The sequence below is a fragment of the Herpailurus yagouaroundi genome, unplaced genomic scaffold (genome assembly GCF_014898765.1).
Source record: "Herpailurus yagouaroundi ecotype Mexico unplaced genomic scaffold, PumYag 182, whole genome shotgun sequence".
NCBI lineage: Eukaryota > Metazoa > Chordata > Mammalia > Carnivora > Felidae > Herpailurus > Herpailurus yagouaroundi.
In genome coordinates, this window is record NW_024412413.1 from 182,034 (window position 1) to 195,504 (window position 13,471).

The 13,471-nt window shown below is 59.3% G+C and overlaps 2 protein-coding genes across 4 annotated transcripts; both read left to right on the forward strand.

Annotated features, from left to right (window-relative positions):
• Nucleotides 1–94: 94 nt before the first annotated feature.
• Nucleotides 95–3,527, forward strand: CHKB (choline kinase beta). 2 transcript variants are annotated; one of them, XM_040490450.1, is made up of 11 exons: nt 108–478; nt 674–782; nt 1,006–1,119; nt 1,327–1,460; nt 1,748–1,843; nt 2,013–2,071; nt 2,158–2,239; nt 2,366–2,474; nt 2,613–2,716; nt 3,005–3,086; nt 3,239–3,527. In XM_040490450.1, exons 1-11 carry the CDS (start codon nt 141–143, stop codon nt 3,311–3,313), a joined length of 1,302 nt encoding a protein of 433 aa, XP_040346384.1. In that variant the 5' UTR covers nt 108–140; the 3' UTR covers nt 3,314–3,527. The 2 variants fall into 2 exon arrangements, with proteins under 2 accessions (XP_040346385.1, XP_040346384.1); XM_040490451.1 differs by lacking the exon at nt 1,748–1,843 and having other exon boundaries at nt 95–478.
• Nucleotides 3,528–3,778: 251 nt separating this feature from the next.
• On the forward strand, nt 3,779–12,107 carry CPT1B (carnitine palmitoyltransferase 1B). 2 transcript variants are annotated; one of them, XM_040490449.1, is made up of 19 exons: nt 3,779–4,417; nt 4,585–4,744; nt 5,118–5,257; nt 5,555–5,732; nt 5,957–6,058; nt 6,244–6,381; nt 6,480–6,557; nt 7,331–7,438; nt 7,513–7,597; nt 8,165–8,360; nt 8,678–8,863; nt 8,949–9,054; nt 9,139–9,255; nt 9,620–9,784; nt 9,864–9,998; nt 10,098–10,250; nt 10,821–10,934; nt 11,534–11,626; nt 11,773–12,107. In XM_040490449.1, the coding sequence occupies exons 2-19, from the start codon at nt 4,604–4,606 to the stop codon at nt 11,854–11,856; spliced, it is 2,319 nt and encodes a 772-aa protein (XP_040346383.1). In that variant the 5' UTR covers nt 3,779–4,417; nt 4,585–4,603; the 3' UTR covers nt 11,857–12,107. The 2 variants fall into 2 exon arrangements, with proteins under 2 accessions (XP_040346383.1, XP_040346382.1); XM_040490448.1 differs by having other exon boundaries at nt 3,780–4,167.
• The last annotated feature ends 1,364 nt before the right edge of the window (nt 12,108–13,471 follow it).

The following is a 13,471-nucleotide window of genomic DNA, read 5'->3' on the forward strand; positions in this document are numbered from 1 at the left end:
TCATTGGTCTTCGCCCGGAGCAGGGGCGGGACGCTCCCCGAGCACGCAGGATTTGGCTTTCGGAATAGGTACGCGACCAGGGTCACGGAGAGAGCCGAGCGCCGCCGCAGAGAGCCGAAAAGAGCCGGAGAGACCCGAGTATGACCGGAGAAGAGCAGGCTAGCCGGAAGCAGACCCGAGCGCAGCCGGAAGGAGCCGAGTCTGCCCGAAGGGGGCTGAGCGCGACTGGACTTTGGGCTTGGCCCAGGCGCGCCATGGCTGCCGAGGGGACAGCTGTGGTCGGAGGCGGGGCTGTTGGCGGCAGCCTGGCCAAGGACGGCTTGCTGCAGTCTCAGTGCCTGGACGCGGCCCCGAACCGGCGGCGCAGCTCGTCGCTATCGCGTGACGCCGAGCGCCGAGCCTACCAGTGCTGCCGGGAGTACTTGGGCGGGGCCTGGCGCCGAGTGCGGCCCGAACAGCTGAGGGTTGACCCTGTGAGGTGGGAGGTCAGGGGTCGAGCTCGGGCCCTCAGGACACCGCGTTTCGGCGGCCTCGCGCGCGCGCGGGGGCGGGGACGGGGGCGGGGCCGGCCTGGCCGGGGGCGGACGCGGGGGAAGCCCGGCGGGAGGGGGGTGGGGGTCCGGGACGGGGGCGGCCGACCGCGGGCTGAGCGCACCCCGGTGTGGGTCTGCAGCGGAGGCCTCAGTAACCTGCTCTTCCGCTGCTCGCTGCCGGACCACCTGCCCAGCGTCGGCAAGGAGCCCCGCGAGGTGCTGCTGCGACTGTACGGGGCCATCCTGCAGGTGAGGAGGGAGTGTGGGCCGCAGCGGCCAGTGGCATTAGGACCTCCCAGCAAGCGTGGCGGGGGGGGGGGGGGGGGGCCCCTAAGCAGCTTGTAAATTACCGTAGCCACGCCGGGCTCTGGAGCCTGCGGGCTGTAGAGCGGGAAGTGAAGCGGTGATGGGAGGGGAAAGCCGACCCTCCGGTGTTAGCACCGCTCTGCCCGCTTTGTTCGTCTTCCTTCAGGGCGTGGATTCCTTGGTCCTTGAAAGTGTGATGTTCGCCATCCTGGCGGAGCGGTCGCTGGGGCCCCAGCTCTATGGAGTCTTTCCAGAGGGCCGGCTGGAACAGTACATCCCAGTATGAGCCCAGCCCGGCCCTGACCTCCCTGAGGCACCTCCTTCCCCCCAGCCCCTGTTCCCCGCTTCCGTGCGTGCCTTCACCCCCCGTCCCCCCGGTAGGGCCTTTTCCCCAAGCCCCCGCCCCCCCCCCCCCCCCACCCATTCCCCTACCCCTTCCCCCTCCTGCCCCAGCCCCCTCACCACCCTGATAGGTTCCTGGGTGCAGAGCCGGCCACTGAAAACGTGTGAGCTTCGAGAGCCGGTGTTGTCAGCAGAAATCGCCACGAAGATGGCCCGGTTCCATGGCATGGAGATGCCGTTCACTAAGGAGCCCCACTGGCTGTTTGGAACCATGGAACGGTGAGTCAGGAGCCGCCTCGGGGCTCCTGCACACCTGGTCTGAACCCTACTGCTGGCAGGTACTACCCTGTGCTGCAACTGAATGTGTCCATGACTGTCCAGTCCTCCAGCTGAGCGGATTACGCATCCCAGTGTCGTCTAGTATGGTCTCTCCCAGAACAGGCTTCCAAAAAATGCAGACAAGTCAGAAAAATCCATCAGACAAGTCATACAGTGATAGGAAAAAGGTAGATAGGAGGGAGGTAGGGAGGGATCACAGCGAGCATATCTTACTCTTTGGGCTTCAGGTACCTAAAGCAGATCCAGGACCTGCCCCACACTGGCCTCCCACAGATGAACCTGCTGGAGATGTACAGCCTGAAGGATGAGATGGGTAACCTCAGGTGAGGGAAGGCAGGGCAGGAGAACAGAATAGCACAGGAGGCAGTTCCAGGTACCGAATGGGGTCCTTCCCAGGATTTACTGAGGGCTGGGTCAGGGCCTGGCCCACGAGGGTGACTCACCCTCCTCTGGCCACTCCTACTCAGGACCCATGCCCCTGTTTCCCTGCAGGAAATTGCTAGACTCTACCCCATCACCAGTGGTCTTCTGTCACAATGACATCCAGGAAGGTAGGAGAAAGCATCTGAGTCTCCTAACCTAAGGTGAGGGGGGCCAGAGGACCCTGGAGTGACCAGAACTGCACCCCTTCTCCCAGGGAACATCTTGTTGCTCTCAGAGCCAGAAAACACCGACAGACTGATGCTGGTCGACTTTGAGTACAGTAGTTACAACTACAGGTGAGGGTTAAGAGAATGGTCTCCATGGGTCTGCTTCCAAGCACTCTGGAAAACAGACTAGGCCTTCTCTCTGCATCCCAGCCACCCAGGGTATTTGGGGACTGAGTGTCTACCTTATTCCCCCAGGGGCTTTGACATTGGGAACCATTTTTGTGAGTGGGTTTATGATTATACTCACGACGAGTGGCCTTTCTACAAAGCACAGCCTGCAGACTACCCCACCCGGGGGCAGCAGGTATGTTGACCAGAGGCTGGGGAGCGGGACCTGGCCTATGAGGGACGAGGAAGGTGATGTCTGAAAAGAATATCAAGAAAGGATGTTCGCTGGGAAATGCTCCAGTCTCATTTCCTGACTCTTGTCTGTTGATCTCAGCTCCATTTTATTCGCCATTACCTAGCAGAGGTCAAGAGAGGTGAGACCATCTCCCAAGAGGAGCAGAGGAAACTGGAAGAAGATTTGCTGGTAGAGGCTAATCGGTGAGGAAGGATGGGTGGGAGCAGGGGCAGAGCAGGGTGCAGAGGAAAGGGGGCTGAGGAAGGAGGCAGGCAGGCAGGCCGACTCACAGGATTGCAGGTAAGGTGCCAGTGCCTGGTGGGGGCAGAGAGTGCAGATGAGGCTGATGGAGAGTGGTGACAGTCAGGACAGGGTTGGGGTTAGGGCAGTGGGGGAGAAGTTGGAGCTCTGGGGCCTGACCAACCTCAGGGATAGGATCCAGGTAATACCAAGTATGCTCTGAACCCCTCTGTTTCTCCTGCCCCCCTTAGGTATGCGCTGGCATCCCATTTCTTTTGGGGTCTCTGGTCTATCCTCCAGGCATCTATGTCCACCATAGAATTTGGTTACCTGGTGAGTAACCCAGGTGGGCAGGTTAGGTGTGACGGGAGGTGGGGCGCATCAGGGGCCATGTGCTCTCCAGGAAGCCTGTGGGCAGACTTGGTGGGGGCTGGGTGTGCCTGACCCACCCTTCTCACAAGTCTGTGGGGTGGGTTCTCCCCCAGGAGTACGCCCAGTCTCGGTTCCAGTTCTACTTCCAGCAGAAGGGACAGCTGAGCAGCTTCCAGCCCTCATCCTGACTCTCCACAGCCCCCAACCGCCAGATTTCTCCTGGAGTCTCCAGGGCAGGACCTTGGAGGGAGGGGCAAAGGGTGGGGAGGGGCTCTGGGAACTGGGCTGAGCCCTGGAGTGAGATTGGGGTTGAGGAGGCTGACCTCTCCCCACAGCCGGAAGATGGTGGGAGGGAACCCCTGGGCTGTGCACCTTAAGACAATAAACAAGCTTCTTCCTTCACACCCTGTCCTAGCTCTGCAGCACAAAGTACCAACCAAGGAATGCACACAGGGTGACAAAGTGACCGTGGCTCTGAACCTCACTTTCCCTTTCTGAAAAGCATGGCTGTTTGGTGCTCTGGGCTTGAGAGTCGTTAAGGGTCCACTCTGCCAAATGGAGCCCCTGGCCCTCTCTCTCCCTGGCTCCAGCTTAGAAGTGATGCACACTAGAGAGACTGGGGTGGGGGACTGGGGAGTAATGGGGGTACAAAGAGGGCCCTGGGGTGGGGCTGCCCAACCCTGAGCACTGGAGAGCAGGGGACAGGCAGCACAGCTGACACATGGATGACCTTTTCCCTACATTCAGCTATTTTTAGCTCTAATGCTACCATCCTCACGTGAGACCCTTTAGGCCCCCCCCCCAGGTTACCAGACCTCTGAGCAATCTCAGCTTGCAGAAACCGGGACCGCCCCCACTCCTGATTCCCACCACAGAGGGAAGGGGATTCTGGTTGCCGCCCCACATCTGTTTTCTCAACCCAAATTTGGGAGTGGGTGTCAGGTTCCCGGTGAGGGCGGGGCGGGGATGGCCAGGCCTGAAGGACGTGGGGACACGGGCCAGAGCTACTCGCCCCGCACGCTGACAGGAGCGAACCCAACCCGTGAGTGGAGTGGGGGGCAACACAGGGCCACCGGTCCGGCTCAGAGTCCCAGACCAGAGCAGGGGACCAGGACGGCGCCGGGGTCCCTCCCAGGCGGCGCTGGGAGTGCCCAGACCCGGCCTTGCTCCAGACCAGCTCTGCGTCTCGCCCCCACCCCGAGGCAGCCATTCTGCAGGTTTTACGGCTCGACCCCTGCACCACCGTGACGGACCCTGCCCGGAACGCGGGCGCGAGGGTTCCGCGGCCGTTGGTCAGGCTGCGGGGCCGTGCGAAGCGGAAGGGCGGGGGACGGCCGCCAGCGCGGTGCGGGCGGGGGCGCGGCCCGGCCGGGGGCGGAGGGAGGGGGCCTCCGCGCAGAGGGCGGCCGGGGGCGGGGTCAGCCTGAGCCCGCCCGCGCACCCTCCTGCCCCCTCCCAGGTGACGACCAACCTCCAGGATGGCGGAAGCGCACCAGGCCGTGGCCTTCCAGTTCACGGTGACCCCAGATGGGGTCGACTTCCGGCTCAGTCGGGAGGCCCTGAAACACGTCTACCTGTCTGGGATCAATTCCTGGAAGAAACGCCTGATTCGCATCAAGGTGGGCGCAGGTGGTTCTGGCTTCTTCCAGCAAGTGCAGAATAGAGTCCTCCCGGGGACAGAGGCCAGGTGTCAGCTGCTGCCCCTTTGTTAAGATCCTCCACCCCCACCTTGGCTGGCAGTACTGCTGGGTGACAGGTTCTAGCAGTCCAGAAACCAGAGCGGCGCTCAAGGTGTGGCGGGGAGATGGGCATACAAGGAGTGGCAGAGGGACACAGTGAGTAATGGGGTGCTGCAGGTGTGGGAGTGTGGAGAAGGGGAAGACCAGACATGAGGGAGGAAGAAGAACACAACAGGTGACAGACCCGGGACCCCACAGGTGCCTGCTCACCGCCGTCACTCCTGCTGTAAGTGTGCTTGTTTCTGCCCCACAGAATGGTATCCTTAGGGGTGTGTACCCTGGCAGCCCCACCAGCTGGCTGGTCGTCGTCATGGCAACCGTGGGTTCTTCCTACTGCAAAGTGGACATCTCCATGGGACTCATCTGCTGTATCCAGAGATGCCTCCCTGAGGGGTGAGAAGCAGGGCTATGAGAGAGGGCCGGGCAGGCTCTAAGGCCAGGGTTCCTGAGCTGGGCAGATGCAGGACAGTAGCCATTGGAGGTCCTAGGGCAGCCCTCCCTGGGGGCTGCCATCACCAGAGTCCCACATTCGTAAGTTTGTATGTTATGCATTCAGACACGAGTGTGCCCAGGAATGTTATTCTTCAGCACCTCCCCCAAGATGGTTTGTACCATCAAAACTTCAAAGTCAGAATTTCCCCAAGGCTGGCCTCAAGTGGACCCCCTGCAGCCCTCTCCCTTCTCTGACAGATGTGGCCCCTACCGGACCCCACAGACCCGGGCACTTCTCAGCATGGCTATCTTCTCCACGGGGGTCTGGATGATGGGCATCTTCTTCTTCCGCCAAACCCTGAAAATGCTTCTTTCCTACCATGGCTGGATGTTTGAGATGCACGGCCAGACCAGCCACTTCACCAAAGTCTGGGCTGTGAGCAGAAGCCAGGGGAGGGGTTCAGGCATCTGGTTTGAGACCCTGGGGGCCTCATTTGGGGTTCTAACTTGGAGGGGAGAGGCAGACAGGGCACTGGTGCCTGGTGCATAGGTTTGTCCTGGTTCTGAGGGTCGGGGGCCCAAGACCTCAAGTGTTTGCTAGTTTGTTTCCATTATTTCCCCTGGTTCTCACCAGAAACACTCTGTGCTCTGTATGCCCAGTTCTGTGTCCGCCTTCTGTCCAGCCGGCGGCCCATGCTCTACAGCTTCCAGACATCCCTGCCCAAGCTTCCTGTGCCCAGTGTGCCAGCCACAATTCACCGGGTGAGGGCCTGAGTCAGACATCCCAATGTGCAGGCTAGGCTGGACCCAGAGGACTTCTGCAAACATAAGGAACTGTCCCCTGCAAAAAGCACGGTTTAGAGCAACGGGGCTGGGTTGCAAGAGGGTCGGGACAGAGGTGGTGGTTGCTCTTTGGCCCCCACACTGACAATAACTTGGCTGGACAGTACCTGGAGTCTGTGCGGCCCTTGCTGGATGATGAGGAATATTACCGAATGGAGACGCTGGCCAAAGAATTCCAGGACAAGACTGCTCCCAGGCTGCAGAAGTACCTGGTCCTCAAGTCATGGTGGGCAACTAACTATGTGAGTCCCCTCCCGGGCTTACCCTCACCTCCGCTTGTGCCAGGGGGATCTGTCCCCTGCCCTCTGCCCCAGCCCTCACTGCTCCCTCCCTCCCGCAGGTGAGTGACTGGTGGGAAGAGTACGTGTATCTGCGCAGCAGGGCCCCCCTCGTGGTGAACAGCAACTACTATGTCATGGTGCGAGAGAATTCGGGGACAGGGAAGATGGGGGAGGTCCTGGAGGAACAGTCAGGAAGCAGCTTCAGGGCCGCAGAGATACCGAGGATCTAGAGAACTGGGTAGCCACACAGCCTGACGCTGTCAGTCTCAGAGTCCCCAGGCTCCGTCACTTCCTGCCTTGGTTCCCTTGCTGGCCTCCCAGCCGCATGTTCCCAGCTCTCCTAACACCATCCCCAGGGAATCTCCTTCATCTTGCCTCCCTTTTGTGTCACCATGTGGACCCAGAGCAGCTTCTCGGAGAGCTCAGGAGGTCACTGTTGGTCTCTAACCCTCCCATGGCCAGCCCCCCACCCCCAGCACATGCTTGTGCGCAGCCACCAGGGTCCCCCCACCGCCCAGCCACAGGTCCATGCAGCATGCCTCTCTCTCCTCTCCCACTGTGAATCCTATGCTGAATTCCCCTCCTCCACAAAACTGTCCTCCTCACAGTTTATATATAGCTTGTCTACACCAGAGGTTTTAAACTGTTTTTTAGTGGTGCGAACTTCTTTTTCGATGCAAAATAAACAAAATACGAACAAAAATAGATTATGGAAAAGCAGATCAAAGATTCAGGCTGGGCAGAGGGGTTACGTGATCAGTTACGCATTTCATCTCTGGCAGTGCACCCCGACCGAACGTGCAGGATGGACCGGGGGAAGGGGTCAAGACACCCTGTTCTTAGGCAGGGAGACCCAGGTGACCTGTGCACATTTGTCACACCACCTGCAAGCTCTGTCCTCTCTCTGTAGGACTTTGTGCTCATCAAGAACACAGACATACAGGCAGCCCGCCTGGGAAACATCGTCCACGCTATGATCATGTATCGTCGTAAACTGGACCGTGAAGAGATCAAGCCTGTGAGTTGTGTTGGGTTGAGGGCATGACAGGGAAAGGAGGCCTGAGTCTGAGCCATGCTGGGCCTTCCTCCCAGGTGATGGCACTGGGCATCGTGCCCATGTGCTCCTACCAGATGGAGAGGATGTTCAACACCACCCGGATCCCAGGCAAGGAGACAGGTACTGGCCACAACCAGGAGCCCGTGGTGGGACCATCCAGACGGAGTTCCCTCCCGCCCAGCTCTGGGCCTGCCATGGCTGGTCACCCTACCACCTGCTCATCCATCACCAAGCATCCTGGGTGTCTCAGGGTCATGTAACTGTGACTCTACTATTCACAGGCATGATGCTAGTGCTGGGACCCTGCGGGCCCAAAACAGAGCCCCTCCTGTCCTGTCCGGGCTTCACAGGCCAGGGGAAGGTAGTCTGAGGAAGGAGCAGCAGGGGGGCGGAGCCTTCCGTGAGCCCTTCATGGAGCCTGTAGGACCAGAAGGCTGCTCGCACACCCTGGGGCAGCGTGTGGGCTTCCTGCCCTGTGAAGTGCTTCACAGGGTGTTGGCCTTAAACAAGAGGTGTGGAGGCAAGCAGCATGGGGCCTGGTTCAGTGCAGGCCCCCTCCACCCCAGCACCCCCCACCCCCCCCCCCCGGGGAAGGAAAGCCCAGCTGGCAGCCTACAGAGCAGGTGGAGTGGGAGCAAGGCACGCCATGCCACACTGCCTCAGCCTTCCTGCCCGCTTCCGCTGCAGACCTGCTGCAGCACCTCTCCGACAGCAGGCACGTGGCCGTCTACCACAAGGGCCGCTTCTTCAAGGTGTGGCTCTACGAGGGCTCGCACCTGCTCAAGCCTTGCGACCTGGAGATGCAGTTCCAGAGGATCCTGGATGACCCCTCCCCACCTCAGCCTGGGGAGGAGAAGCTGGCAGCCCTCACTGCGGGGGGAAGGTATCAGGGCCCCACGAGGGGAGGGGCTTGGCCCCGAGTGCCGCCCTGGAACTTGGGGCCAGAGGCGTGACTGAGGGAGGGAAGTGCTGGCATGGCATCCTCTGTCCACAGCAGGACCCTCTGTGGCGAGGGGCACTGCTGGTCAGTGGCTGTAACCCACTGCATCTCGGTGATGGCCAGGTGGGAGTGTGTGGAGGACAAGGACACCTTCCAGGAGAGGCTGGTACCCCCAGCTCTGGGCCCTGCTGGGTCCTGGGAGGTGCCCTTCTCTGCCACCCACAGTGTCTCCAGCTCTCACCCTGCCCTTATGCCCCCAGAGTGGAGTGGGCACAGGCACGCCAGGCTTTCTTCAGCTCCGGCAAGAACAAGACTGCTCTAGACGCCATCGAGCGCGCTGCTTTCTTTGTGGCCCTGGACGAGGAGTCTCCCCACTACGACCCTGAAGATGAGGCCAGCCTCAGCCTCTATGGCAAGGCCCTACTTCACGGCAACTGCTACAACAGGTGCGGCACCCCAGCCCCGGTGCAGGCCCCCGCCTCTCCGTCCATCTCGGTGTGCTCCGCTCATTGCCTGCCTCCTTTCCTGCAGGTGGTTCGACAAGTCTTTTACTATCATTGCCTTCAAGAATGGCCAGCTGGGCCTCAACACGGAACACGCGTGGGCAGACGCCCCTATCATAGGGCACCTCTGGGAGGTAACGGGCCCTGACAGGCATCCTGTAGGGCAGGCTGGGTGCGGGACACGTGGGTGGTCTCTCAGCCTGACCTTCTCCCTGCAGTTTGTCCTAGGCACTGACACCTTCCACCTGGGCTACACGGAGACTGGGCACTGCCTGGGCAAACCGAACCCCATGCTTGCAGCTCCCCAGCGGCTGCAGTGGGACATTCCCGAGCAGGTGTGCCGTCTGCGAAGGAACAGGGACGGGCTTGTGAGAGTGACAAGTATGACAAGTACCTGGGATGCTCTCAGAGGAGGGACAGGAGCTTCTCAGAGTCCATTTGGTGGTTAGAGAAAGATGTGAGGTGTGAGAGTCATCCGTGGATCACCTGTTAGTGCCTCCCTCTTCCCACAAAGCCCTACCTGACCTCTGGTGGCTGCTGCCCCCAGGTTGCCCTTTGTGTCTGAAGACGGAGAAGGTGCACCGAGACCTGCCCAGCCCCGCTTTTCATCTATCACCTAAACTTCAGGCCTCCCAGATGTGACCCTGGAGTCCTGCTTAGAGAGCTCTGCCCCCAGCTGACCCTTCCATGTCTTGGCAGTGCCAGGCGGTCATCGAGAGCTCCTACCAGGTGGCCACAGCGCTGGCAGACGACGTGGAGCTGTACTGCTTCCAGTTCTTGCCATTTGGCAAAGGCCTCATCAAGAAGTGTCGGACCAGCCCTGACGCCTTTGTGCAGATTGCCCTGCAGCTGGCCCACTTCCGGGTAGGAGCCCCGCAGGGCCGCTGAGGGGGCAGGGTGGCACCAGACTCACCTGCCAGATTCACCCCTCTCTGCTCCTCAGGACAGGGGCAAGTTCTGCCTGACCTATGAAGCTTCCATGACTAGAATGTTCCGAGAGGGACGGACCGAGACTGTACGTTCCTGTACCAGCGAGTCCACAGCCTTTGTTCAGGCTATGGTGAAGGGGTCCCACATGGTGAGCCTCCCCGACCAGCCACACTGTGAGGTGACCCCTCTACCTTCTGCCCACCTTGGGGTCACGGCTACTCTTCACTGCTCCACTTCTGCTCCCCAGAAAGCAGATCTCCAAGATCTCTTCCGGAAAGCTTCCAAGAAACACCAGAATATGTACCGCCTGGCCATGACAGGGGCTGGGATAGACAGGCACCTCTTCTGCCTTTACGTGGTCTCCAAGTACCTGGGGGTCAGCTCCCCCTTCCTGGCTGAGGTCAGCATTGTTGGTGGGTGTGTCCTCTGTCCCCATGCCCTCTCCTTGGGGGGCTTGGCCTGTTTTCTTTCTGGCCAACTCCCCAGAAGCTGCCGTCGAGGGCTGGGGCCGGCTTTCCCACTCTACAGCCCATCCAGGCTTGTGGTCCTGGCTCTGAGTGGGAACCTCCCCTCACGGAGCTGGTGTTCTCATGAGAGTGTCAGGTGGTGACAGCACTTGTGAGGAAAGCGTAGAGGCTGCAGTATCAGGGTGGGCAGAATACCCAGGCAGAGGAACCTCCGGTGCCCAGACACTGAGGCAGGGGTGTGGGTGCGCAAGAAACAGCAGGAGGGGAGGGAGCAGAACCAAGGAAGGGATAGGCTGGTAGGAGAGGAGGCCCAGGGGACAGTTACGTCACATGGGGCCTTGAGGGTTTTGTGCAGATGCTGACATGGCTGAGAACAGACTGGCAGGGCGGGCGAGGGGCAGCGTCACTCGTACTGGTGCTAAGGCACCACCTGTCAGCAGGTGCATGCTCGGTGCATGGCGCTCTGTGCATGGTGTCTCACTGCTGGGGCCCCCTTGTTGCAGGTGCTCTCAGAACCCTGGCGCCTCTCCACCAGCCAGATCGCTCAATTCCAGATCCGTATGTTTGACCCAGAGCAGTACCCGAATCACTTGGGCGCCGGTGGTGGCTTTGGCCCTGTAAGTGCCCTTGAAAGGGGACGATGAGCAGGACTGGGCCCCAGGGGTTTCAGTGGAGAGTGCAGTCTTGAAGTCAGACCAGAGGTGGGAGCATGGCCCCGGGGCTTGCCCTGCATGGAAACAGCATGAGTAGCTATGGGCCGGACCTGAAGACAGAAGACAGAAGACGGGTGCCTGGGGCCCACCCAGGCCAACACTCCTCAATACTCCCAGCTGCAGCATGACCACACCCAGGGCTGGTTTCCTCCTCTGAAGTGTGTGCTTCCCAGAGACAGCCCAGGCCTCCCACTGAGAAGTTCAAGTGGGCTAGTTTGTCTCCCCCCCCCCCTCCCCGCTCCCCCCGGAGAGAAGCAGTGATATTGAGCCTCCTGAAAGAAACACAAGGTCCTGGGTTCCTGGTAGTGTCTGGAGCTGCATCGGGCAGAGCCCCTTGGTTTTCACGCTTTTTCCTGGGGGTGTTCCTGACCTCAGGAAAAACGCAGCATCTGGGGTGGGGCCCCTTCCTGGGAACATTGTGGGGAGAACAAGCAAGAAGTCAGCTTGGCTTTCAGATCCACAAAGTTTGGTTTACTTGTTCTTTACTCTCGTGCTGCCCTCAGGTGGCAGATGACGGCTATGGGGTTTCCTACATGATTGCGGGCGAAAACACCATCTTCTTCCACATCTCCAGCAAGTTTTCAAGCTCAGAGACAGTGAGTCTCCCCGGTTCCTGCGCAGGCTTGAGGAGGGGATGCCACCTGGGGCCCTGTCTGGGCAGGGTGGGGGCAGAGTCCTCAGTGTTAGGGGCAGAGGGACAGGGGTTCACCTGAAGGTTGGTCTGAGCTCTTGGCTCCCACAGAATGCCCAGCGCTTTGGGAACCACATCCGCCAGGCTCTGCTGGACATCGCTGATCTTTTCCAAGTTCCCAAGGCTGACAGCTGAGAGCTGGAGAAATGCCAGCTGCCCTTTCATCCCCACGTTGTGGAGGGAGGGGCCTGTGGTCGGCTCACAGGCACAGGGTGGCCTTGCACAGGGGTCCAGGCTCCAAGGACAGTTCTGGCAGCCGGCACTTTCCGGGCAGATAGATGCTGCTGGCTGAGGGCCCAGGTGGTGAAGGTGGGGTTGGAGCAGGGAGGGGATTTTGATTTTCTTTTTCTTGCTAGATACTAATAAAGATAAGGCTGTGTAATTTTCTCTTAGCTCTCAGGTACCTTTGTTTTGCTGGGGACTATGAGGCCCTCCCCTGCCCAAGTCCAGACCAGAGAAGTGGCAGGGTGGGGAGCTGGGGCTAGGAGACTGAGAGGCATATGACCTACTTTGAAATGCGGGTCTCTCCTGAGGTCACCGCTGTCCACACTCACGTGTGCACTTGGAATAAATTCTCGCTTTAGAACCTTCACCTGGTCCCTGGGGCCACTTCTGTTTGCCAGCCAGAGAGTGGGGCCCACCTGCCTCCTCCATGAATAGTCATGCCCTCTGCACCCCTGCACAGCCCTGTGGAGGCCCTTGGCCTCCTCCTGGCCAAAGGGATGGGCTGTAACCTCAGGCCCGAGGTCAAGGTGCCAAGTGGCCATGTCTGTGAGACGGCACACACTATAATCTGGAGCAACACATGCTCCTTCCCTCAGGTTGGCTTTTACATTAAATTAATATCAGGAGTAAACAAAAAATAATTTGTTTGGAAAGTATAAGTAGACAGCACTATCACTGCATACTAGAATGAATCTGGATCTCAGCCCTATGCTTGGTGCTAAGAACCCAGAAATGAAGGGGCACCTGGGAGGCTCAGTTGGTTAAACATCTGACTTTGGCTCAGGTCACGACCTCATGGTTCGTGGGTTCGAGCCCCACATTGGGCTCTGTGCTGACGGCTCAGAGCCTGGAGCCTGCTTTGGATTTTGTGTTTCCCTCTCTCTGCCCCTCCCCTGCTCATGCTCTGTCTCAAAAAAAAAAAAAAAAAAAGAGCCCAGAAATGAATTAGACATAATCCTGGGCCTTCTCTCATGAAGCTCTGTTTGTCGAGCTCTGTGCTGGGGGTTCAGTGGTGAACAAGGCACCGATCTATGTGGAATTCACTATTAGGTGAGACAGGCATGGATCAGGGGACGGAGTGGCCGGCAGGGAAACCAGGAGGCTTTTGGAATCATTCACTTAGTAAGTACTTATTGAGTGCTACTGTGGGCTAGGCACTGGGATACAGCTGTGAATAAAACTGGCCAAAACAGTCCCTCCCTCTGGGGCTTAGAGTCTAGTGGGGAGGCAGGCATTAACGAAGAAGAATGAGTAAATTATATAGTAAGTCAGATAGTAATAAGTGCTAAGGAGAAAAGTAAGGGGAGGGAGCGCCGAGGGGTGGGTGGCAATTTCAGATGGGGTTGCACAGGGAGGCCTTCCGGAACGGGGCCATTGGACTCAGACCTGAAGGAAATGAGCATGCAAGGGCAGCAGATACCTGGCAGAGTGGACAGCAAGAGCCAAAGCTTCAAGGTGGAAGCATTGCCTGCTGCAATGCAGGAACAGTACTGGACGGTTTGTGGCTGGCACAAAATTAGTGGGG